Source organism: Mycteria americana, chromosome 23 (assembly GCF_035582795.1).
Source record: "Mycteria americana isolate JAX WOST 10 ecotype Jacksonville Zoo and Gardens chromosome 23, USCA_MyAme_1.0, whole genome shotgun sequence".
NCBI lineage: Eukaryota > Metazoa > Chordata > Aves > Ciconiiformes > Ciconiidae > Mycteria > Mycteria americana.
This window is the reverse complement of record NC_134387.1, coordinates 5,452,022-5,476,674: the sequence shown is the minus strand read 5'-3', so window position 1 is coordinate 5,476,674 and position 24,653 is coordinate 5,452,022. Positions and strand designations below refer to the sequence as shown.

Below are 24,653 nucleotides of genomic sequence, written 5' to 3'. Positions count from 1 at the left end.
ATTTACATCATCTGGGGAGTCAGCCCTCAAACATCCTTCCCAGCAGAGGGATGGAAACAGAAAGTATTTCAAAGCCTGGCTTGTTTTTCACGGGGGATGTGTTTGTTTTCTCGGGAGACCAGCTAGAGGTTGGAGATGAATTAGGCAGTCGCTCCCCGCGTTCCCATCCCCGGGCTGCGCCGTGCAATGTGTGGGCTGGGGACAGCGTGGGGAAGCAGAGCGAGACCAGTTTTCAGGAGTTTATTTATTTGCTTGAAGGAGAAAGGTTTACTGGCTGTAGGTTTTGCAATGCCGGGCTAGCTAGGAAAACACATCCCGAGACGATCTGCTGTTGGGGGAGGAAAATAACGGCTCGAGATAAGGCGCGAAGGAGATTTCCCCACGATCTGCCGTGCCTGGTGGGAACGAGTCAGGCCTTGAACGCGGGAGGTCCCTGAAAGCAAAAGGGAAAGAGGATTTGGGGGGGGTTAGTGGGCAGGGGAGGGAGCGGAGCCTGGATGCCTGTGTGCATCCAGCGTGTCCCCGAGGCAGTAATTGTATGCAGCAACACTGAACACTTAAAAACTTAAAAAAATAACGTTAATGCAAGTTATGAGAAGATTGTAAGTAAGACGACGAGGCTGTGTTTGTCCGGGAGCAGCAGGAGCAGGCTACGCTGCACGGGACGATGAGCCAGGAGCCGGAGGGGGCCCTTGTCCCTGCTGCGGCACTTCCCAGGCTGGGGCTGGGACGTGCAGGAGGGACACCGCAAGGGGACAAGGGACGTGCGTGGGGACAGGCGAGGGGGCAAGGCAGAAGGCCCCCCCCCCCCCCCCCCCCGACATGGACAAAGCAAAGCTGAACTCGGAGCTCTATCTAGTGGCGAGCGGGCGGCCGGACCCCGCTTCCCCCCCGGGTTGGGGGCACCCGCACCCTGGGCTGGGGGGGACACAGCCACCCCGACCCCTGCACCGGCTCCCCAGGGTGGGCAGCTGGGAGCTGCCGGAGGGCAGCGAGCGGGGTGGCATCGCTCGGAGCACCGCGGGCACGTCCTGCCCTGTGCCCGTCACCTCCCCGGCATGGCCCCCACCCGTTCCCCGGGTGCCCGGGTGCCCAGGCGTGGCCCGCTGCGGAGCTGGGTGGCCCGTGGGGACCTCTCCGTGACGGGCCGTGCTGAAGTGGCAGAGCTTTGACGGCAGGTGTCACTCACAGACCTCGGCGCACACGCGTGCACACGTGTGCACACGTGTGCACACACGCTAACGCACACGGCCACGCGGCCCAGCCAGGGCTGCCGGCTGCCTCTTCCCTGCCTTGCTGTCTGGGCACCCTCCGGCCACCCTGGGGTGCTCACCCCGCTCCAGGGGTGCTCGCCTGCCCTCCCTGGGGTGCTAGCCCAGTTCCTGGGGTGTTCGCCCAGCTCCTGGCAGGCCTGTGACCCGCACGGGCTGGTCGCCTCCGGGTGCAGGGCTGCCTTTGGGGTCGGGGAGGGAAGGCAGACGGAGGACCGGCCCCATGGCATCCCGGGGTGGGGGGCTCCTGGCTGCGCCCGGCTGGGCCGAGCCCCCCTGGGAGGAGGCAGGGTCTCGTGGTGCTTCGCTGGGGGTTTGCAGGGTGCGGGCAGCTTCTCAACGCCGGCTCCGGGGCCTGGAGCTCACGGGCGTTTGGGAAGGATGCGTGGGCTGGGGATGCTGCCTCCTCCTCCTCCTCCTCCTGCTCCGGCAAGGCTTGGGAGGATGTGGGATGCAGGGTGCAGGATATGGGGTACAGGACCAGGGGGTGCAGGACTGAGGGTCCAGGACCAGGAGGTACGGACTGCAGGGCTGGGGAATGGGGGGAAGGCAGGAGCGGGGCTGGGGGATGCGGGACGGGGATGTGGGGTGCAAGACCAGGACATAGGGGTGCGGGAGGGGGTGTAGGACTGGGCGATGTGGACTGGGGGATGCGGGGTGCAGGACCAGGGCCATGGGGTGCAGGAGCAGAGGTTGTGGGGTGGAGGACCGAGGGCTGGGGTGCTCAGGAGAGGGTGCAGGACTGCGGTTGGGGGATACGGGATGGGGCTGGGGCGGGCAGGATCAGTGCTGGGGGATACGGGACGGAACCGGAGGGGGGTCAGGATCAGGACCGGGGGATACGGGAGGAGACCGGGGGTTGCGGGATGGGACGAGGGGGGCACGACCGGGACCAGGGGGTGCGGGACTGAGTCCGGGGGCTGCGGGCTGGAGGCTGCGCGGGGGCAGGAGCGGGGGCTGCGGGCCGGGTCCCCGGCAGCGGCCCGGCCCCGCCGTCCGTCCCCGTCCGTCCCCCCCCCCCCCCCCCCGGCGCTGGCCCCGCTCCCAGCCCTGCGCCCGGGGCTGCAGGGGCCGAGCTCCGCGCTTGAACCCGCCCCCGCCAGATCTCATTTCCCTAAAAAAAAAAAAAAAAAGAGAGAGAGAGAGAGAGAGAGGAGGGGAAAAAAAAAAAGGAGCGAAGAAGGGAAGGAAAGAGGGGAAGAGAGGGAAAAAAAAAAAAAAAAAAGCCGCCCGCCTCCCCTGCCCGCCCGCTGCCCGCGGAGCCATGGCCGGGCTGCGGACCTGCGGGCTGCTGCTCTGCCTGCTCCTGGCCCGGGCCATGCACTTCCCCGACTACTCCTACGTGCTGGAGGAGGAGGAGGAGGAGGACGCGGAGCCCCTGGACTACAAGGACCCCTGCAAAGCCGGTAGGACCGGGGGGATGCGCGCCGGGGGGCGGCGGGGCCGGGCGGGCGGGCAGACAAAGGGGAGCGCGGGGGGGTTGGTGTGAGTGTGAGTGAGTGAGTGTGAGTGAGTGTGAGTGAGTGTGAGTGAGTGTGAGTGAGTGTGCCCCGCACGGCTCCGCACTTCGGGGCTTTGCACGGGGAAACTTGGCTCCCCCGCTCCGTGCTGGCCCCGGGGCCGGGGGCTCCCCGCTGCCGGGGCGGGGGGGGGGGGGGGGGCAGCGGCCGGCCCCGCTCGGGGATGCATCTGGTTGTACTTAGGGTGGGGAGCGGCGGGGGGGGGGCTGGCCCCGCGCCCCGCTTTCTCTCCCCAGCCTTGGCCGCACCGGCAGCTGTCAAAGGCGGTGGGCAGCCCCCACCCCATCCCACCCCCCCATCCCACCCCCGACCCGGACCCATCCCACCCCATCCCACCCCAGGGCCGGACCCACGCTCTCTGTCCCTCGGCTTTCTCCTTCTCTCCCAAACCACAGCCAGAGAAAGCTCGTCCCGCCGGGGCCGGCCGGGCTTGCAGCCGTCCCGGGACAGCCGGGAGGTGTTTGTCCGGGGCCGGGGTCCCTCTGTGCTGGGTCAGGGGGTTGCTGAGCTGTTCTTCAAATTTTGGAAGGGCTGGGAGCAGGCTGGGAGCCGCAGGGGGACGGGCCCCATCTCCCAGAGCGAGATAAAGGGGATGGAAGGACGTGTTGGGGGGGGGGGAAACTGAGGCACGGGAGGGACACCCGGGGCTGAGCACGGAGGCGAGGGCTCGGGTCTGGCGGGTGCTGGCTGGAGGATCACGTTTCTCTTTAATGGCATTGTCTGCACTGGAAGGCGTCTGTTGATATAACTCTGTCTACATGAGGGCTTTTTCTGGCCAAAAATCCTTCCCTTCCTGCCCTCCCGGGCTGAAACAGCTAGGCTTGCAAAACTGTCCGGGCAGAGCCGGCTGGAGCCTCCGCTCCTGCTTCATCCAGTCGCATGGGAGAGACAGGGCTTCGCCCGCTGACGAGCCGAACTAATTAGGGGTGGCTTTGCCAGTGGCCGAGGGCCCCCTCCTCGCCCCGCACACCCTGGGACCCCCATCGCCTCCTGGGGCCAGCGAGGCAGCTGCTCCCCCCCCCGCTTCCCCGCCTGCCTTTACGAGATCCTTATGTGACTAATTTAATTACGGCAGCTCTTCCCCAGGGCCCGGGGGGGGGGATCAGGCCCTGCCACGCACCACTCGAGCCGGGGATTTACCCCCGGTTGGGCTCTGCAGGACCGGGATGGCGAGGTCCAGCAGCGGGGGCTGCTTGGTGTCCGGAGCCCCCCACGCCATCCCCCTGACCCGTGCGGGGGCTTGTTTTTGTTTTGGGGGTGGCGAGTCGTCGTGTCCCCCCCCCCCCCGCGTTTCGGGCAGCGCCGGAAACAGCTGAGCACCGAGGCCTTGCCGCCACCGCGGCTCCCGGCAAAGCTACAGGGAGGGGAAGCGCCGGGAGAGGAATTTGGGTGCCTCGGCACAAGTCATGCCAGAGGTATCCTGAGGCCGCCCGCCCAGGCAGGACGGCTGCCCGCGGCTTGCCGGCCGCCCCGGTGATGCCACCCGTCTGCACCGGTGCCAGCGGGCCATCCCCACCGCGGCAGGGGAAGAGCCGCCCGTTCCGCTGCGTCTCTTCCAGGGATGCCAAAATGGGACCGCTGGGAGATCTGGCCCTTGGACCAGCCCCCGGGCAGCCAGGGAGGGAGGAATTAGCCGTGGCCCCGGTTTCCCTTCACCCGGTCAGCAGGATATCCAGGTCTCGGTGCCCAGCGGTGAGGAGGGCAGCCATCGGGTCGGAATCTGGTCGCGTCTCCAGCCGGGGAAGGCAGCCGGCATCGCTCCCACCGCCCCCCGCCGCGCTGGGGGAGCAGCTCGGACAGGGCTCGCTGTTTTTGCAGAGCCTGCCCGAGCGCTAACCAAACACGTCCGGCCCGAGGGTTTGCTCTTGGCTTGTCCCGGGGACCCTGAGCCATTCGGCCGTGGGAGGCGGGAGCCCCCGGGTGCCCCCAGCACCTGGGGGGGGATGCAGCCCACCTTGCTCCCCATGTGCGGCTCCGTGGCCGCGTTTGGGGGTGCCTGGCTAAAGTGGGGGACTGACGTGCTTCTGCCACCCACGGTTCTCACCCTGCTTATGCGGAGGGAGACATCGGGGTGCGCAGCTCTGCGGGGCTCACGCAGCCCCCCAGGGTGGGTGCTCAGGGGGAATCTGCTCTCCCACTCCCTCCACGGGGGGTTCAGCATCTCCAGCCCACGGGGTGACGGCAGAGCCGCGGGCAGGGACGGCACGGGGCGCATGGATGGGGCTGGGGGCTCGAGCCCCCCTCCCCGGGCGTACGAGCTTCCCAGCCGTGCCTGGAGCGCTCTGGCTCCGGCTCCGGCTGCCTGGGTTTCACCTAGATTACACTTTCCAGGCGTAGTCAGCGGAGGCTACTGGTTGCAGTCACACTTGTCAAGCTGCCCAAAAATATTTTCCAGCCGTTATATGTCACTTATTCATGCAGGGTAAAAATCCACCCGCGGAGCCGGGGCCGGCAGGGGCCTGCGGTTCGGGGCTCGGGACAGCACAGAGACCTTGGAAATCTCAGGCCGATCCCAGGATCTGCTTTATCTTTGTGTAATCACCCGTTCGGCGCGGCGGCGTGCGACGGCGAGGGCTGGGTGTGCGACGGCGAGGCCGGGGGGCTCGCTCGCCCGCCCGCCGTCGCTGCCCTCCCTTCCCGGTTCCTGGGAAACCCTCCGGCTGCTGATTCACGCCGGCGGGTCGTGGCAAGGGGGGAGACGGCGTTTCCTGAGACTTTATCCGCTGCCGTGCCGAGGCTGGGAAACACATGGCCGGCGGGACAGGGTGGCCTCGGGGAGCCGCGGCCGGACTCAGGGAGAACAAAGCAGCCGGGAGGGATACGGGGAAAGGAGGGAGGATGGCTCATGGGTGGTTTTCCCCAAATTTTTCATCTTGGCTGTGCCACGGGGGGTGTTTTCTGGGTGAGAACGTGCCTTCCTGGTTGCCTGCGGCTTTGCCGGGGCTCCCCGGCGGTCTCCGGCATCGCGGCGGGGAGAGAAAACAGCATCCCCACTGCGTCCCGCTGAGCTGCGGAGAGTGAGTGTCCCACTCATAACCTGGCCAAGGGCTGCAGGAGGGCTGTCGGTCACCGCTGTCACCGCAATGAGAAAATCCCCCCCCTCTCTCGAGCTGCAGGAGGATTAAGCAGCCCGGCCAGGGACCTGCGAGCAAACTTTGGAAGGAGTTAATCGGTGCCTGGGGAGGGCTGGTGGGGAGAGGATTGAGCAATAAAAGCACGAGGCGGGGGGATACGTTTGCAGCCAGAGCCCTGGGAAGATGCACAGAGGTCTGGGAGCCCTCGGGAGCCCGGTGCCCCTTGGCAGAGCCGGCACCGGCTGGCAGGGACAGGCACAGTGCCGCTGCCGGGGTCCAGTCCTGCCGGCGTGGCTGCCCCGTGCCCTGAGAGCCCGGGTTACCCCCACGCGTGCTGAGCCGGGTGTCGGGGCGCGTTCCCATCCCCGATGGGCTCCGGTCCCCGCGCTCGCCCCGCTGCCGCCGGGCTCCCCTCCTCGCAGGGGAATGCAACAACAACCCCCCCCCCCCCGTCCCCTTGGCAGAGCAATTTGCAAATATTTTCCTTTCCAGCAGCTCTCCCTTTCACAAGTGACCGGTGCCGCTGGCCCAGGCTGTGTTTTCCTCGGCGTCCTGGCTTTGCAGGGGGGAGGCAAGGAGAGCCCGTTCCCATTCCCCGACTCCACTCTTCCCCCCACTCTTTCCTGGGCGCTCCGACATGCCTTAGGTTTGGCATCCTCCACGCCGAGCCCCAGAGGAGGCTTTTTCCTCCGTTTTGCTGTCACGGAAGAGGAGCAGAAGGAAAATCCTCCCCTGGAGTGATCAAACCGTCCCTCCTGCTCCTGACCTGCCCCCGGACGTTCGTTAGCTGGAAGCTGTTTGCTGCTGTGGGCTGTGTTTATTAGAGGCCGGGCTCCACGGTGCTCATCTCACGTTATCCCGCAGTGTGGCCTGGCACGGAGCGGGCAACGGGCTCGTAGCCCGCAGGGATGCCCAGAAAAGCGGTGGCGGAGATGGGCGCTGCCTCCGGGCGGGATGCGCCTTGCACCGCAGAGGGATGCGCGGGGGATACCGGAGGGGAATTGGGGAGAGGGATCAGCCCTCCATCTTGGGCAGGGTACTTCAGCATCTCCGCCTTCCCTGGCTGCCGCTTTCTGCCTGCACCCTGGGGAGAGGAGGGCAGGGCTGCCGGCAGGAGGGTGCCCGGTGCCGGTACAGCCCCGGCTCTCGCAAAGGCACCGGCTGGGACGAGGATGCGCCAGCGAGGAAACAGCAGGCAGGGGGTCCCGGCTGCCTGCAGGCTGCCTGCGAGGACAGGGACCGGTAGCAGAGCGGCCGTGTGCCAGGGCTGGCCCTTGGGAGGGTTGCCCCTTGGTGCTGACCGGCTCTGTCCCCCCGTGCCTCAGTTTCTCCCCTGGTTGCAGGGGGACCGTGATCTGGCCTGGCTCCCAGCCTGGCCGCCGAGGCTTGAATTCCTGCTTTGTGCCTGCTGCGCTCGTCGGAAGGTGCTCTGGGAAAGCAAATATTCCTCGCCCCGGCGTTTACAGGCTGGCTGCTCCCTCTCTCCGGCTGCCGGCGAGGGGCACCGGGAGAGGGGCTGCGCCGCCGTCGGAGGAGAGCGGAGGGCCCAGCCTGCCTCCGCTGCCTGCCTCCGTCCTGTCCCCGCTGTCCTCGGGGTCTCTGCGGGGCCACCGGCCGCTGGCCGGCTGCGGGGAGCAGGGGGAGACCTGGCACCCAGCGGGGACCTCGGCAGGAGGCAGCAGCGGCGGGGGGCTGCTCCCCCGGCCCCGACAGCCCCTGGGATGCTCTGCGTCCCCCCGCCTTTACACCCACGCCCCAGGGCTCTCCGGGCAGGGCAGACCCCCGAGGCCGGGGAGGGGGGAGACCCCCAGCCCCGGCTGAGCGGGGCGCCCGCTTTTCTCGCCGTGGCCCCGGCGTGTTTTGCCGTGAGCGGAGCTCGCAGCTGGGCCGGCGTGCGGGGGCGAGGGGGCGGCGCGAGGAGCATTCCTCACATATTTAACGGCTCTGCCAAGCCAGTGGGATGCTGCCCCGGTGACTCCACGGCTTTACGACCCGGCAGCTCGGCCGAGGCCAGGATGCACCTATTAAACCGCTCTCCTCCATCCCGCCCCGGCGATGCCTCCGTCCCTGGCCGGGGCAGAGCGGCTCGATCCCTGCCTCCTCGCGTGCTCCGAACCCTCCCCTCTGCTCCCTGCCTCGCACCGGGAGCAATGCTCACGGCTTGGCATAGCACGAGGACTCGCAGCGGCTGGGCCGGAGCTGCTAAGCTGGTGAGGGAAAGCTGGGCTGAGCCTTTGCTCCCAGGCAGAGGATGCTGCCCATCCTGCCGGAGCCGCAGGAGCCCGTCCTGCCCGGTGCCGCTTCGAGGGCGGGCAGGACCCCGGCAGGGACGAGGGTCCTTCCCATCCAGCACCATGCACGGAGGCTCGTTTGCCCCAGACTGACCTGGAACATGATCGCGTCCTGTTTATCTGCCGCCCTCCCCTGCCAAAGCTTCCCCGCCGCTCTGTTTGCTTTTGCCTGTTCACCAGAACATCGCGTTCGCGCCCCGGCCTCTTCCCGCGGGTTATTATTTTTTTTTTTTTTTCTTTTTTCCTGCGACACGGTTCCCAACCTTGGTGGAGTCCCGAGGCCAGGCTCATCCCGAAATCCTGGTGATGCCAGAGAGGTCAGGCCCACGGGTACCCCTCTCCGCTGCTTGCCTTGCCCGGGGGTATAAAGGATGCTGAGCGGCTCCTGCATCCCTGACGTGCCACGGCAGGGGGGACAGAGGGACCCCACGGGGACAGCCGCCGAGCCGCGCGCAGGCGGGAGATGCCTGTAGCATCGGGATGGGGTGCTGCAGGGGTTGGCCCGGGTCCGAATGAAAAACCTTGTTTGTCTAAAGCTTCAGCCCTAGGGGTTACGTCACCGTTCCAAGAACCCGAAAGAAAACACATAGCACAAAAAGTCAAACAACAGCAGAGGGCTGAGTTATCTCCTGGCTTCGGGGTGAGGAAGAGCTTGGTGGGAGCCTTGCCGGCAGGTCCCAAACAGCTGGTTGTTTTCTGGGCGGTGGGAGGGATGTGCATGGCCGGAGCCCGGACGCTCCCCCTCTCCCCTTCCCCGCTCCCGTCCCCGTTCCTCGCCGGCCGATGGGGACAAGGATGGGGCCATCATGCCCCCATGGCCAGTGCCCGCCCTTGAAGCCGGTGCCCCGCTGGCACCGCATCCTCCCCGCTGGCACCGCATCCTCCCCGCTGGCACCGCCGCGGCTCGGACCTTGCCCCCGGCGCCTCCATAGCCGGCGCTGGGGTGAGCAGAGGGCAGCCCCTGCGGCACAGCCCGCGGCCTCCCGGGCTGGGAACGGTCCCCTGCAGGGATGGCGGCCGAGCCGTGCCCCACGGCCTGGGCTCTCTTGGGTACCCGAGCAGCACCGTGACCCAGCGGGGCGAGGGCGCGGGTTGCAGGGCGTGGGTGCTGAGAGCTGCGACGCCTCGGTGGGTGCCGCCTGCTCCCCGGCGAGCACGAAGCCGGGCTGGCATCTCCCTGCTGCAGCCCAGCCCGGCTCCCCCGTGCATTTCCCCCTGCCCCAACCTGTGCTCTGCCGAGCCTTGGCAGCTCCTCGCTGCCCGCAGCGGCGGGCTGGGACCCCTCCTGCCCCCCCGGCACAGCGCCTTCCCCCCATGAGCCCCCCGTTTGCAGGGGGTCCCCTCCATCTTGGAGGGAGGATGCTCGCTTGGCGAGCTGCTGCGGCATGAACCGGGAAGGGACAAGCGGCAGCAGCGCGGCAGCGTCTCCGACGAAGCCCCTCGGGGAGGTTAACAGCATCTGGGGGATTTTGGTGAGCAGAGACACACCCCCACCCCCCCCCCCCAAGCCACCCCACGTGTCACCGGGGCCGGGGTGCGCAGGGAGCGAGTGGGAGGAGGACGTGAGCAGAGCCCAAACCAACGTGGAAGTTTCTCAATCCAACGCTTTGGGCTTGTCCCCAACATGTCCTTACAGGGATTGCTGCCGGGACACCCCCTCACCGCTCCGATGTCCCCTCCGGGAACAGCAAGCCGCCTTCCCCCCTGGGCTGGGGATTTCTGGGGGAGCCGAGCTGCCTTGGGAAACCAGCCCCACGTCCCCACGCTTGCCTGCCCGGCTCTCTCACGTATCCCAAATCCCTCACATATGGTTTCTATATCACTTGGCTCTGCCGGCGCTTGCTCGGCTGTAAGCGAGCTTACTTTCCCTTGTCTTTCCATGCAGCTCTTGGCACAGGATGCTCGTCCTTCTCCCCGGCCCTGGTCCTCCCCCACGCTGCCCGTTCGGACACGTCTCTCCCGGCCCCGGGGAGGGTGCGGGGAGGCCGGGGCCGGCTCCTGCCTCTGCTCTGCCCTCAAATTGCAGCCTGGCCGTGCCAGCGGCAGGTCGGTGCCAGGGGAGGTGCTGGCCCCAGCTTGTTTGCTCTTCCCTTGGCTTTGCCACGGGTCCGCTCTCCACTCTGGGGCTTCCTCTGCTGGGATGTGCCCACCGGCCAGCCGGTGCCGGGGACAGACCCAAAACGTGGCTCTTTCACCCCAAAGCGCTTCACGCCACCGCCGGAGCAGGGTTTGGGCTCGGTGCCATGCAAAGGCACGGGGTCCGGTCGAGCTGGGGTGCCCAGGCTGGTCCTCTCACCCTGTGCCGGTTGTTTTGGACTCGTCAGGGTTATCCTAATCGTCCCGCCTCGCTTTTGTAATTAGTGGCTCTTTTGGGATCCACTTGCTAATTGCTTGGAGCGCGAACTTGGCACCGCTCCCCATCAGCCCCTGAGCCGGTCCAGCCACCCCACTCCCCACCGCTGCCGTTTCCCTGCCCTTCCCCGGGGGCCGGCGAGGGCATGGGGTGCCCGGGGCCACCCGTTCGCCCCAGGTGCCCACAAACTCGGTGAGAAACCCAGCTCCACCCCGCGCCGGCCGCATCCAGAGCCTCTGTGCCGGCGCTGGCGTGGCGGCGCGGCATGACCTCAGCCAGCCCTCACGCTTGGGCCGCGGCGTTTCCGCAAAAGCCGGGTCCCCGGGGCTCAGCGCCGGCCAAGTGCCGAAGCCGGGAGCCGCATCCTGCAGTGTTGACTCACGGCGAGGCCGTGGCACGTGGGAGGGTAGAGAGCAGAGCAGGAGGAAGAGGAGGAGGAAGAGGAGGAGGAAGGACTGTGCAAGGTTATGTCCCCCGGCCCCGTAACGCTGAACCATCTCTGCACCCCCAGCCCCGCGGGAGCCGTGGGCAGAGCGGTGCTGGGGGGGCTCATGGCCCCGGCAGACGGACGGACAGACGGACACCCCTCGGCCAGCTCCGTTCCTGCGGGCGCCGGGCGCGGCGGGAGCTTCCCGGGCCATATGGCTTTGCTGCGCGGTGGCAGATGACTCGGAGGCCGTTGGAGCATCCCGGGGCTGCTGGAGCTCGCGCCGGGCTGGGGAGCAGGAGCCGGGCAGGAAGGGGGTCCCCAGCCCAGCGCTGGGTTTTGCCAAGTGCAAAGAAAGCGGTTTTGCAACACAAATAACAACAGAAACCCTAAAAAGTGACGGACCGGGCTTTATGCGAACCAGATGTCAGCGCGGGGCTGGCTCCAGCTGCTGGGAGAGCCGACACCGTGGCGGGCTGGGGAGCGGGGGGAGCCCGGCCAGCACCACGCTCGCTTTCTCTCCCGGCCCCCAGTTGAAGGAAAGAGGGAGGAGAAGGAGGAGGAAGGGCTTGCCTTCCTCTTCAGGGGCTTGCCAGGTGTGGAGGGGCTGGGGAGAGATGGGGTTTGGGGTCCCCTGGCTTAGGCGTGGGGGGCTCACTCCTCCTCCGCCCACCCCAGCTGCCTTCCTGGGAGACATCGCCCTGGACGAGGAGGACCTGCAGCTCTTCCAGGTGGACCGGGTGGTGGACCTGGCACGCCACACCATCACGCGCCTGCACGCCAACTCCTCAGGTACCACCGCGGTCCCAGCCCTCCCGGCCGCCTCCATCCCGGGGGGCCGCCCGCGCTCACCTCCCCCTCCCCGCAGGCGGCAACGCCACCGGTGCCAGCCCACGGCCGGGCCACCGACCGCGCAGCCGGGGCCGGCAGCGGGCACGGAGCCGCCGCGCTGCCACGTCCCGGCCGGAGAGAGTGTGGCCGGACGGGGTCATCCCCTACGTGATCAGCGGCAACTTCAGCGGTGAGTGCAGGCCAGCCGGGGGGGGATGCTCTGTCCCCGGCGTACCTCAGTTTCCCCGTGCTGGGCTGACGGCCCCCGCCGCCCCCTCCTGCAGGCAGCCAGCGAGCCATCTTCCGGCAGGCGATGCGGCACTGGGAGAAGCACACCTGCGTCACCTTCCTGGAGCGCAACGACGAGGACAGCTACATCGTCTTCACCTACCGCCCCTGCGGGTACGGGGCGGGGGGTCCTGGGCACGCACCGGGACCACCCTGCCCTTCGGCTCTTGCACTGCAAAGACAGAGCGCGGCAGGTCGTGGGAGCGCTAATTAGGATGCTTGGCTGACGTGCCTTGGCACCGAAACGCCCGCGTCGGCGTGTGCGCGGTGCTGACCGGCTGGCCCAGACCCGCTCGGTTTCGTGGAGGGCTGGGGTGCGAAGGGGACCTGTCCCTGGGGTCTGCTCCCCGCGGGTGGTTGGGGCACAGGAGGTCTCGGAGCCACCCACCCGTGGCACTCGCCGCCGAGGGCCGGGGGCTGAGGTCGGTGGCGCGGCACCAGCCCGGGCTCGCAGCGGGGCTGACGCCAAAGGAAACAGGGGTTTGGAAGAGCTCGGCGTCTTCACGCGTCAGGGCGCAGCCCCAGCCAAGCAGATGGTGGTTAGGAGGAGGCTTTCCCCTGGAACGGGCTGTGCACGACAGCGGGGGTGCCGGTCCGCGCCCCTGCGCCAGTGCGAGCCCTGAGCCTGGGTCTGGCACGGAGGGTTGGACCAGCCGAGCCGCCGGGTGCGGGTGAGAGTCCGTCCGCAGTGCAGGACCGGGGGACGGGCACCCGTGGGAGCAGCACCTTGGGGTGCCTGCAGCCATGCAATGCCATGCAATGCCGTGCCGTGCCGTGCCGTGCCGCGCCGCGCCGTGCCAGGCAGCCCAGGGGCAGGAGCTGAGGTTGGAGGCACAGCTCAAGCTCCCCGTGCGGGCAGGACGGCTGAAGCTTGCACCCAGCCGAGGCAGCAGGGATGCTTCCCGGATGCTCCACGCCGAGCGGGACCGGGAGGGCTGCCGCTCCTGGCCCGGCTTGTGTCTTTACCCGGGGAAGCACCGGGATGCCCACACCGCAGGGGCATCCCCCGGAGAGCCGGGGCTCAGCCGGTGCCACCCCACCTCCCCCCCAGGTGCTGTTCCTATGTGGGCCGCCGAGGAGGGGGACCCCAGGCCATCTCCATCGGCAAAAACTGCGACAAATTTGGCATCGTGGTGCACGAGCTGGGTCACGTCATCGGGTTTTGGCACGAGCACACGCGCCCCGACCGGGATGACCATGTCTCCATCATCCGGGAGAACATCCAGCCAGGTAGGGACCAGCCTCCCTCCTCCTCCTCCTCCTCCTCCTCCTCCTCTTCCTCCCTGCCATGGGGTGCTGCTGAAGCTGGGGTCCCCCCTGACGGCGTCCCCGTCCCGCCTGCCTCTGCAGGGCAGGAGTACAATTTCTTGAAGATGGAGCCGGAGGAGGTGGAGTCACTGGGCGAGACGTACGATTTCGACAGCATCATGCACTACGCCAGGAACACCTTCTCCAGGTACGCGGCCGGGGTGGCTCGCCCACGTGTCCCCGTCCTCCCCACAGCGCCGGGGACGGCGGCACGGGGTCCCCAGCCCTGGAAGACAGCGGCACGTTAGCAGCTCTGCACGGGGTTAATGCACTTGGTGCAAGGCTCCCAGCTCCGGCGCAGCCATGCTGCAGCACGCCGAGGCAGGATGAAGCCCCACGGCGTCCCTTTCCAGGGCAGGGATGGTGCTGTCCCCACGGTCACCTCCACCAGGGACACGTCCCTGCTGACTCACCGGCCCGCAGGCTTTAATTAGCCAGGCTGTTTTTAGCATCCTTCCCCCGGCAGCGAGGAGCAGCCGCAGACCCGGTGCTTTCCAGCCGCTCCTCAGCCTCTCCCTGCTCTCGCCCCAGGGGCATCTTCCTCGACACCATCCTGCCCAAGTACGACGTGAACGGGGTCCGGCCCGCCATCGGCCAGCGCACGCGTCTGAGCAAAGGGGACATCGCCCAGGCCCGCAAGCTCTACCGCTGCCCGGGTGAGTGCCACCGGGACGGCTCTGCCGGGCCCCGGGCCGGGGCGGTGTGTCACTGCCGGGGGGCTGGAGCGGTCCCCGGGCTGGGATGAGCATGCATGGGGCCGTATCTCCCGGGAAATGGCTCTGCTTTCACCCCAAGACTTGACAAAGGAAGCGTCACCCTGGTTGGATGCCCTGTTTCCAGCGGAAAAACGCTCTTTGGGGCACTCCTTGCCATCAGACCCCCTGCAAGGAGCACGCAAGTTGCCTTTGTCCATCCACGGCACTTTTCTGGGGTGTTTGCGAGCAGAAGCTAAAGGCAAGACCTCGGTGAGCCACAGGGCTCTGCCCGTGTGAGCAAGGGCATCCTCAGCCGCCCTCTCCTCCCACTCCTCCGAGAAAAGAGCATCTCCCCCAGAGCTTCCTCCAAGAGCATCCTCCAAGAGCAGAGCATCCCCTGAGAGCATCCTCGGACAGCAGAGCATCCTCCAAGAGCAAAGCATCCTCCAAGAGCATCCTCCAAGAGCAGAGCATCCCCTGAGAGCATCCTCGGACAGCAGAGCATCCCCTGAGAGCATCCTTGGACAGCAGAGCATCCTCCAAGAGCATCCTCCAAGAGCAAAGCATCCTCCAAGAGCATCCTCCAAGAGCAAAGCATCCTCCAAGAGCATCCTCGGACAGCAGAGCATCCTCCAAGAGCATCCTCCAAGAGCATCCTCCAAGCCACCCCAACACCAAGAGGGTTTTGGATGAGGCACAGCCGAGCATTACGCAGGGCTGTTACCAGCAGGATGGGAGAACACGGTCCCGCCGCAGACCACGGTCCTCCTCGGGGCCAGGGCAGAGCCAGGGATGCTCGGCACGACCGGCGCACACGTTGGCACCTCAGATGATGCTGAGGACCGTGGCCCACGAGCAGTGGCGTCGCTCCGGGTGCCGGGGAGGCTGGCACGAGTCCCCCCTGCTGAAAGCACGTGCTCCGGGGCTGTACCAGCAACATCTGCAAGGAGTTTGGCTCCTGCACGCTCCCGCTTAATTCCAGCAACTAATTAGCAGCCTGGAAGAGGGACGCCTTTGTAAGGGGCCCCGGCAGCCGGCCGTGCCACGTTCAGAGGCTGCAGGGGAGCAGGGCTGTGAGCACGAGCAGGAAAAGTGATTAGTTTGGGGGTGGGGGGGAAGCCCCCCCCCCAAAAAGCCCCTCCGCAGCCTGGCTTTCCCTTCCCTTTGTTTCCACTGTAAAGCAAGAAGGGAAAAAAGGCAGCGAGCCCAGGTTTCAAGCCGCCTTTTTCTAACGTTTCACCTTTCATCTCGCAGCCCCCCTGAGCGGGAGGTGGGGGGCGGCCGCCTTGGCCCCGCGACAGCCGGAGCGAAGCGCCGTGTGCCGTGGCCGCGGCATCATGTGGCTTCCAGATGGCAGCGCTGGGCCGGATCCAGCCGCGGCCGCGTAAACCTGCCAGGAGCCCGGGCGGCGAGCCGGGCCCCCGCAGCGTGGCAGGGCACGGGGGGGGGCCGTGGGACGGCTCCTGGCCCCCGGGCTCGGCAACCGGGCGGGGGGCACGGTGCTTGCGATGGGGTGCCGGGAGCATCGCCAGCCGCTCCGGTGCGGTTTGGGGCTTTTTGGGGTTGCTGCAGCAAGGCGGTGATGGTGGTTTTTTGCAGAGCTGTCCTTCGGGGCTGGGAATTTGGGTGGTAAAAGGGTGCAGGGGGCTGGGGGCAGCGGCTGGTCCGAACCCAGTGCCGCCCATCCCGATGCTGGGGGCTTCCCGGGGGTCTAACCCCCGCTTTTCCCCCTTCTCAGCCTGTGGGGAAACGCTCCAGGACAGCCAGGGCAACTTCTCCTCCCCTGAGTTCCCCAACGGATACTCTGCCCACATGCACTGCGTCTGGAGGATCTCCGTCACCCCCGGAGAGAAGGTACCGGCCGCTGGCACGGCACCGAAGGCACCCCATCTTCTCCCGGTCCTCCTCTCCCTCCTTGCCCCATCTTCTCCCCTTTTTTCAGGGTGTCCCTAACCCCAGCATCCCCCCGCCCGGTGCCCTGCTGCGGTTCGGGATGCTGCCGGGCATCGCCACGGAGCGGGTCCGGGTGCCGCCTGGACCGCTGGCACCCGGTGCGGCCGAGCACCGCGCTCCGGCAGACAGAGACCCCGCGGGGCACGGGGGGGGCTCACCCCATGCTCTTCCCCCCCCCCAACCTTAGATCATCCTGAACTTCACCACCCTGGACCTCTACCGAAGCCGGCTGTGCTGGTACGACTACGTGGAGGTGAGAGACGGGTTCTGGAGAAAGGCCACACTGCGAGGTAACCAACCGGGAGCTCTCAGCCTGGCCGGCCGGCACTGCCTGCCCCGCTGCCTGCCCGCTGCCCTCACCTCCTGCCCCGCCGCGTGGGGATGCTCCGGGCGCAGGCAGCGGGGCCAGGGGCTCCCCTCTGCCTGTATCCCTGCCTGACCGCGATGTGCCAAAGCCCCGGGGGGGGGCGGGGGGGGGGGGGAGGGCTGGCCCCGGAGGGGTTATTGGGGTGAACGGGGCTCCCAGTTTGCTGGCCCACATCAGTGAAACCGGTCCGGCTGACCCAGCTGGCCAGCACGTCTCTCCCCAGGGCGATGCCGGTATCTCGGTCCCGTCCCCGTGAACTGGATGTTCCCCAAGTCCCGGTTGACCCCTCGCTCTGAAATAACCAGTTTCTGTCAAACAGCCAGAAAAGCCGGAGGGGAGCAGGGGGAGAAGCAGCGCTTTCCCTTTAGGATGCTGGCGGGGGTCACGGGGAGGGGGACCGGGACGTGGTGGCGAGGGAGAGGAGGGTGCCCGGCCAGCGGCAGCCCAGCACGCCTTCATCCCCAGGCAGGTTCTGCGGGAACAAGCTGCCCGAGCCCATCGTCTCCACCGACAGCCGCCTCTGGGTCGAGTTTCGGAGCAGCAGCAACTGGGTGGGCAAAGGCTTCTTCGCCGTCTACGAAGGTAGGGGTGGGCAGGGAGGGCGCGCGGGGCTGGCGGCGGGGCAGGGGGGGCTCAGGCAGCTTCTCCTCCCTTCCAGCCATCTGCGGGGGGGACGTGAAGAAGGACAACGGGCACATCCAGTCCCCCAACTACCCCGATGACTACCGGCCCAGCAAGGTGTGTGTCTGGAAGATCACCGTCTCCGAGGGCTTCCACGTGGGCTTGACCTTCCAGTCCTTCGAGGTGGGTGAGCATCCCCCGCCCCGTTTCCCTGGGGTGGGAAGGGGAAATCTCCCCGGCAGCATCTCCCTGACCCAATGCAGCCCATGGGACAGGCTTGGGGCTGCAGCGGGGTTATCGCTGCCCTGCCTGGCTACCCACATCGCTCCGCACTGCCTCCGTGCCTCAGTTTCCCCATGCAGCAGACCGGCTCCCGTGGCTGGTGGGTGCGTGGGTCTGGAAGTGTGGGTGTTAGGAAAGGGACAGGCAGGGTTTGGGGATGCTGGGGCCGAGACGGCATCCCCCCCCCCCCCCCCCGGCTAACGCTCGCCCCTAGATTGAGCGGCACGATAGCTGCGCCTACGACTACCTGGAGATCCGGGACGGCAGCAGCGAGTCAAGCAGCCTCATCGGGCGCTACTGCGGTTACGACAAGCCAGACGACATCAAAAGCACCTCCAACAAGCTCTGGATGAAATTCGTCTCCGACGGCTCCATCAACAAGGCGGGCTTCGCCGTCAACTTCTTCAAAGGTAGGAGACGCACCGGGGGGGGCACGGGGGGGTCCGGCAGCCCTGCCTGCCTGCTCAGCCCTGCTGCCCCTGCCCAGAGGTGGACGAGTGCTCGCGTCCCAATAACGGCGGCTGCGAGCAGCGCTGCGTCAACACCCTGGGCAGCTACAAGTGTGCCTGCGACCCCGGCTACGAGCTGGCCTCCGACAAGCGCCGCTGCGAGGGTGAGTGCCCCCCGCCGCCCCCCACCCGCCCCGTGCAGCCCCCTGCCCCCCCCCCCCGCCCGGGTCCCGGGGACCCTGGGGACGTGACGGGTGCTGGGTGCCTCCCGCCCTGCAGCCGCCTGCGGAGGTTTCCTCACCAAGCTCAACGGCTCCATCACCAGCCCGGGGTGGCCCAAGGAGTACCCCCCCAACAAGAACTGCATCTGGCAGCTGGTGGCCCCCACCCAGTACCGCATCTCCCTGCAGTTCGACTTTTTCGAGACTGAGGGCAATGACGTGAGTCAGCCGGGGGGAGCAGCAGCCCCTCTCCGTCGCGGGTGTCGTCCCCCCCCCCCCCCGAGATGCTGCTGGTGGCTTGCAGGGTGGCACAGCCGTGCCACCAGCCCCATGTCGTGTGTGTGTGTGTCCCCCCCCCGCCCTGCCTTGCACCCCACAGGTCTGCAAATACGACTTCGTGGAGGTGCGCAGCGGGCTGACCGCCGACTCCAAGCTGCACGGCAAATTCTGCGGTGCCGAGAAGCCGGACGTCATCACCTCCCAGTACAACAACATGAGGATCGAGTTCAAGTCCGACAACACCGTCTCCAAAAAAGGCTTCAAAGCCCAGTTCTTCTCAGGTAGAGCTGCCCGGCCCCGGCACGGGCGTCCCCTGCCCTCCCTCACCGAGCTGACCCTCCCCGCACCCCCAAACCGCCGCTAACGCCTGCCCTCGCCCGCGCCAGGGGTGCAGCCCCCGGTCCAAGCCCGGTGGCAGGGTGATCCTTGGGTCTCTGCCCCGCGGGGTCTGAACTCCCCCAGCCCCCGGCAGCCCGGCTGGCAGCACGTTTTGCTGCCTCTCAAGGCTTTTCCCCTCTTTTGGGGGGCAATCGGGTCCTACTTCAGATACTGGGGTGCTCCCAGAGGTCCCCGAACGGCGAGTGGGTGCTGGGCTCCAGCCGCATCCGCAGAGGGAAGCGTGCCGGGGACAGGAACGTGCTCAGGGCTGGAGGGGCCAGCGCCGGCCGGGGGGACCGTCTCCCCCCCGTCCCAGCCCCGCCGCGGGCCGGGCACTGCACCCCTCGGGCGGCAGAGCCACGGGGAGGGCGGCGATGCCCCGCGCTGCTGCCTGCTGCCCTGCACCACCCCGCTACGCTGCACGGCCACGGGCTTCCTCCGCTTCCCGGGCAGGGTGCTCCGCATGCCGGCCAGCACCGGAGGGGGGATATCGGCGTCCGGCCACCACCGTGTCTGAGCTCCCCGGAGCGGTCCCTCCTCCTGAAAACCATTACCTGCTTATCCCTGTCTGTTCTGTGGTTCCTCTCTCCTCTCCCGGGCCACCCCGCCAGGAGATGGTGTCACCTTCGGCTGGGTCTTGGGGGGCGTAGGGATGGGGACACGGAGGGAAAAGCACCGCCGGCCGCAGCCAAGCATCACCCGGGGCCGGTCCCGAGGCTGGGGGCTGCCGCGGGACCCTCGTGCAAGAGAGGGTCCCCCTCGGCGCGGTGCCCTGGACGTCAGCCCGGCCTCGAGCGACCGACGGCACCTCCTGGAAAGGCTGGGCTGGACCGGACCACCGATGCCTTGCACCTCCCGCTGCTTTTTGGCCCCGTCGAGGCTGTTTTTGAGGGGCAGCGTGGCCGCTCGGCTGCGGAGAGCCACGGGAGCCGGCATCCCCAGGAGCCCTCGGGGTTCCCCGAGGCAGCCTGGCAGCCGGCTGGAGCGGCAGAGACCCGCGGGCTGGGGGTAGAGTATCTTTGCTTTATTTTTTTAATTAAAACCAAGGCAAGTAAGGTGGCCCAGCGGGGCCCAGCCGTCGGGAGCCGGCACCCTCCAGCAAAGCGAGACCTCGGGAAAGCCCAGCGGCCGAGCGGCAGCGGGACCGCGGGGCAGCCGGGTGAGTCTCCCCTCGCCGCGCTTCGGGCTCCTTCCCTCTCCCCTTTTCCCTCCTCCTCCTCGCACCGGGATGTGCAGTGGTCCCACGGGGGCTGCTGCTATCCCAGACCACCAAACCCTCTCCTCTGCCTCTCCCCGCTCAGGTCTCGGGCTTTGCCGGCAGCAGGACCACGCTGGAGGACTCGGCCAAACCAGGGTCTCTCCTCCGGTCCCCCCCCTCCCCGGGGTCGCTCCCGGCCAGCCCTGGGCAAAGCATCTCCCAAGCGGCTCCTTTTTAGCCGCGGAGGGTCTCTGCGCTCCTTCCCCGCTGCTCCGGACACAGCCAGCCGCCGAGCCCTGCCCCTCGGTGCTGCGGGCAGCCTGGCCGCCCGGGCGCTTGTTTTCCCCCGGCGAAGACGTGGCCCCTTCCTCTTCCTCCTCCTCCTCCTCCTCCTCCTCCTCGCGGGCTGGGGCAACGGGAGGCAGCAGCCGGCTCCGTCGGCTCGCGCGTAAGGATGCGTTCGCCTGGGAATTCACCACGGCGTCGGCACCCAGGTACGTCCCCCCCAGCTCTCCGCCGAGCCCCGGTGCACAGGGGGTCTGTAGCGGGGTGATAGGCGCAGGCGGGGGCTGCGGGGCGGTGAGCAGCCCGGAGCCATCGGATGCACGCTGGGATAACGGTGAGCGCACGGCAATGCCGGGTCGCGGCGAGCAAGCTGGTTAGAATAAAGGATTGCTAAAGACACCGACCCGGTGGGCTTCTTTCCTCTGCCAATTCTCTCCGCTCTTGTCTCGCCCGCCCAGGCTCCCTCCGTCCTGCCGGCGGGGCGATGCCACGCACGCTCCCCCGGTGCTGGAGCTGCTCTGAGCCCGCCCGGCCCATCCGAAGCCCCTTCCCATCCCCAAATGAGCCTTTCCGCCTCGCTTCCTCTCTCAGACCTAGGAGACGTCAGGTTATAGCCTCCGGTTGAGAGGCGGCCGTGGGGCTTGGGGCTGCCCCGAGGGGCTGGGGGGGCCGGGGCAGGACCCCCCTCACTGCTGCCGATGGCTCCAGGAGGGATGCTCTGCTCCGGCGTCGCCCCTTCCCCGCCTCAAATGGGGCACGGGGCGAGCTTGGCACGGAGAGGGACGCTCGGGTGGCTGGTGCCCGCTTGCTGCTGGCTTCCCCCCCGCTGCTGCCCGCTCCCCAACCCGTCGCCCCGTGGGGAGGGGGAGCAAGGAGGGGCGATGGGCCGTGGAGCATCCTGCCCCGGCCCCAAAGCGGGCGCTCTGGGGGGGGTGGCGAGCCGTGGGACGCCGGCGATAGGGACCTCGGGCAGGTGGTGGGCGCTGGCAGGTAAGTACGGCCAGCCCGGGGAGACACCTTGCTCCGGGCGAGCCCAAACCCCTCCGCCACCATTCCCACACCTCCTCAACCCGGACACCCCCAGGAAGCCCATCCTCATCCTCCCGGAGCCAGCCACACCACCTCCTCCTCCTCCTCCTCCTCCTCCTCCTCCTCCTCTTCCTCCCCGCAGAGCCGCTCACCGCCGAGCCCCGGCTGCACGAGGGGCTCGCGGGGGTCCCCTCCGCCGCCTGCTTCCCCGGCTGCCGCTCTGCATGCCCCGCTGCCCCCGCCGCCCCCCACCGCCCCCCGCTCCCCCATCGCTCCCCCCTTTTTTCTCCCTCTCTCTTTGCAGAGAAGAAGCAGCAGCTGCAGCCCCCGAAATCTCGCCCGCCCGGCCTGAAGTTTCGCCTGCAGAAGCGGCCGCGGGGCCCCTCCTGAGCCACGCCGTCCCCTCCATCTTTCTCAGGAACACCGCGGCCCCAGGCGCCGTGCGGCAGCACGCCGGGGCCGAGCCGAGCTGAGCCATGCCGCCGGCCCCGGCAGCCCCTTGCTTGACAGAACTGGTTGTTGGCCTTATTTTTAATTTTTTTTTAATTTTTTTTTTTTTTTTTTTTTGGTTTTAAGCACCCCTCCCGCCCCATCCCCGTTGTTTTTGTCATTGACCAGCTGACCTTGTTTTTTTGGTTTTTTTTTTGTTTTGTTTTGGTTTTTTTTTTTTGGTTTTTTTTATCGTGTCTGTGACATTTCCCTATCGATGAGTAAAGAGGGACTCCCGCGTCCTGGTCTTTCTTGTGCATCTTTGGTTGTCACTGTGTGTTTTTCTGCCTTCCCCGTCCGTACCGTAAGCAGGTAATGGTTGTGCCCGTGGGTGAGCCCAGGGAGAGGAGGACCCATCCCGTCCACCCGCGGGGGCTGCCCCAGCTGGGGCAAGGCACGGCGGATCTGCTTGCTGCTGGCCGTAGGCGCTTGCTTGGCTGGTCGCTCCCCGGAGGGCAGCGGCGTGGGGCTGGGGACCGGCACGCACCGGGCAGGGCTGTGCCGTGCCGGGATGCCGTGCCGGGATGCCGTGCCGGGATGCCGGCCGCTGGGCTTTCCCACCCCGCTCAGCCGCGGCCCCTCTGCTCTCTCCGCAGACAAGGACGAGTGCTCCAAGAACAACGGGGGCTGCCAGCACGAGTGCCTCAACTCCTTCGGCAGCTACGCGTGCCAGTGCCGCAGCGGCTTCGTGCTGCACGACAACAAGCACGACTGCAAGGAAGGTGGGTCCGTGCCCCAGACCCCCCCCCCCACCATAGGGATCCCCCCCGTATCCCTGACCCCCCCGCTCTCCCCGCAGCCGGCTGCGACCATAAGGTGACATCCATCTCGGGGACCATCACCAGCCCCAACTGGCCTGATAAATACCCCAGCAAGAAGGAGTGCACCTGGGCCATCACCACCACGCCGGGGCACCGCGTCAAGCTGGTAGGGACGGGGTGGAGGGACCAGGGGGTGGGCAGCACCGGGGGGGTCCCCTCCGCCGAGCCCCACTGAGCACCAGGGGCTCGGCCGTTGCCTCCGCAGACCTTCTCGGAGCTGGACGTGGAGGCGCAGCAGGAATGCGGCTACGACCACCTGGAGATCTACGACGGCAAGGATGCCAAAGCCCCGGCGCTCGGCCGCTTCTGCGGAGCCAAAGAGCCCGAGCCCCTCATCTCCTCCGGCAACAAGATGTTCCTCAAGTTCGTCTCTGATAACTCTGTCCAGAAGAAGGGCTTCGAGGCCACCCACGCCACAGGTACCACCGTGGGGCTGGGGAAACCTCCTGGTTATGGGGTGGGGGGAGACTGCGGACCCCCCTAACACCCCCACCCCCCCCCCGCCACTGTCGGCTTCTCCCCCAGTGTGCGGGGGCCAGGTACGTGCTGAAGTGAAGACCAAGGACTTGTATTCACATGCGCAATTTGGGGACAACAACTACCCGGGGGGCTCGGACTGCGAGTGGGTGATCATGGCTGAGGAGGGCTACGGCGTGGAGCTCATCTTCCAGACCTTTGAGATCGAGGAGGAAGCCGACTGCGGCTACGACTACATGGAGCTCTTTGACGGCTACGACGGGACGGCCCCGCGCCTCGGCCGCTTCTGCGGGTCCGGGGTGAGCCGGGGATGGGGGGAGCGATGGGGTGGGGCGGGCTGGGGCGAGAGGTGCGAGGCTGCAGGGGCAACGGGTGAAGCTGAGCCAAGCCGGTGCGGAGAAATCCCCGGGGGGATTTGGCGTTGTACATGGGGCGGGGGGGGCAACGATTTTGCACCCTCCCCGTGGCAAATCCCTCCCCTACCCCATGCTCACGCATCCCAGGGATGCCGGTGGTCCTGAGCACCCCTCTCCCTCGCCCCGGCAGCCCCCGGAGGAGGTCTACTCGGCCGGAGATTCAGTGATGATCCGCTTCCACTCGGACGACACCATCAACAAGAAGGGTTTCCACCTTCGCTACACCAGCACCAAGTTCCAGGACACGCTGCACACGAGGAAATGAGGGCCGGGGCTCCCGGCCCCCCCGCAGGCAGGGGAGGAGGAGGAGGAGGAGGAGGAGGAGGGCAGGGAGGAAGGAAGGGGGGAGCGCTACCCCGCACGGACTGCACGGAGGAGCACACAGCCAACCTCAGCACTCAGACACGCTCGCACGGGGCCCCGGGGCTCGGGCGCCCGCGGGCACAAGGGCAGAGGGGGGGTCCCCTCCGCCAGCAGCCACCCCCCCCCACCCCCCGGCGCTGGGGGGGCCGAGCGGGACCCGCTCCCCTTCCTCGCCCCGGCCGAGCTGGCCGCAGCTATCTGAATGTACAAACCAGTAACCGGGAAGAGCCCAACACACAAGGTGCTGTCTCTCTCTTGTACCGATGAAATAAATACCCTTGTACGTGGAGGGGGGGCAGCCCCGGCCTCTTTCCTTCCACCCCGGCCTCCCCCGAGGAAAACGGCATCCAAAACTGGGGCTGGATGGGGGGAGCACCCCAGCACCCTGCGGCAGACCCCCATCCGCGGGGCTCCCCGAATTGCAGCTGAAGGAGCAGAGCAATCGGCTAATCGCAATCTGCTCCTGCCCTGAGGAGGCGGGCAGCATGGCTCGGCGGTGGGTCGCTCGATGGGTGCTGGGTGCTGGGTGCTGGGTGCTGGGTGCTGTCGCTGCAGGGAGCTGCCCGCTCCCCCGGGACTCTGCTTTGGACAGCTCTGCAGGTAGGTGCTCACCCCAAATATTTTCTTTGCACCGTATCTCAACCAGCCGGGGAATCGCCCCATAGCAAGTCACCTCCCCTGGTGCGGGGCAGGTGGGTGCCACGTCCTCCAGCCACCGCGTCCTCCAGCCACCGCGTCCTCCAGCCACGTCCCCACGCCACGCCGTCCGCCCGCGCCCGCTGCGAGCCGGCAGCAGATGGCTGGTGGGCTGCGGCACGGGCCCCCGCGCCCGCCTCGTGCTCCCTCGTGCCTCGGCGCCGCGGTGCCGCCGCTCGGGGACGCGGCTTTGCGTCCCCTCCTTCGTCCCTTGTTTGCTGCTGGTGTCCCTGATGGGGCGACGGGGATGCTCCTCGCCCCGTTTGCAGCG

At 67.6% G+C, this 24,653-nt stretch overlaps 1 protein-coding gene across 2 annotated transcripts; it reads left to right on the top strand.

Annotated features, from left to right (window-relative positions):
- The first annotated feature begins 2,417 nt into the window (after nt 1-2,417).
- BMP1 (bone morphogenetic protein 1) lies at nt 2,418-23,975 on the top strand. 2 transcript variants are annotated; one of them, XM_075523479.1, is made up of 20 exons: nt 2,418-2,677; nt 11,615-11,728; nt 11,805-11,957; nt 12,052-12,169; nt 13,107-13,285; nt 13,406-13,511; nt 13,895-14,019; nt 15,797-15,912; nt 16,199-16,301; nt 16,844-16,960; nt 17,037-17,182; nt 17,496-17,691; nt 17,769-17,894; nt 18,010-18,170; nt 18,331-18,511; nt 22,206-22,331; nt 22,409-22,536; nt 22,636-22,849; nt 22,956-23,206; nt 23,454-23,975. In XM_075523479.1, the coding sequence occupies exons 1-20, from the start codon at nt 2,536-2,538 to the stop codon at nt 23,586-23,588; spliced, it is 2,937 nt and encodes a 978-aa protein (XP_075379594.1). In that variant the 5' UTR covers nt 2,418-2,535; the 3' UTR covers nt 23,589-23,975. The 2 variants fall into 2 exon arrangements, with proteins under 2 accessions (XP_075379594.1, XP_075379596.1); XM_075523481.1 differs by lacking the exons at nt 22,206-22,331; nt 22,409-22,536; nt 22,636-22,849; nt 22,956-23,206; nt 23,454-23,975 and adding an exon at nt 21,425-22,186 and having other exon boundaries at nt 2,419-2,677.
- The last annotated feature ends 678 nt before the right edge of the window (nt 23,976-24,653 follow it).

Coding starts and splice junctions, on each gene's coding strand:
- BMP1 (XM_075523479.1), top strand. CDS start 2,536: ATGGCCGGGCTGCGGACCTGCGGGCTGCTGCTCTGCCTGCTCCTGGCC. Junction 2,678..11,614: donor CAAGGACCCCTGCAAAGCCG/GTAGGACCGGGG, acceptor CGCCCACCCCAG/CTGCCTTCCTGGGAGACATC. Junction 22,332..22,408: donor CAAGCACGACTGCAAGGAAG/GTGGGTCCGTGC, acceptor CTCTCCCCGCAG/CCGGCTGCGACCATAAGGTG.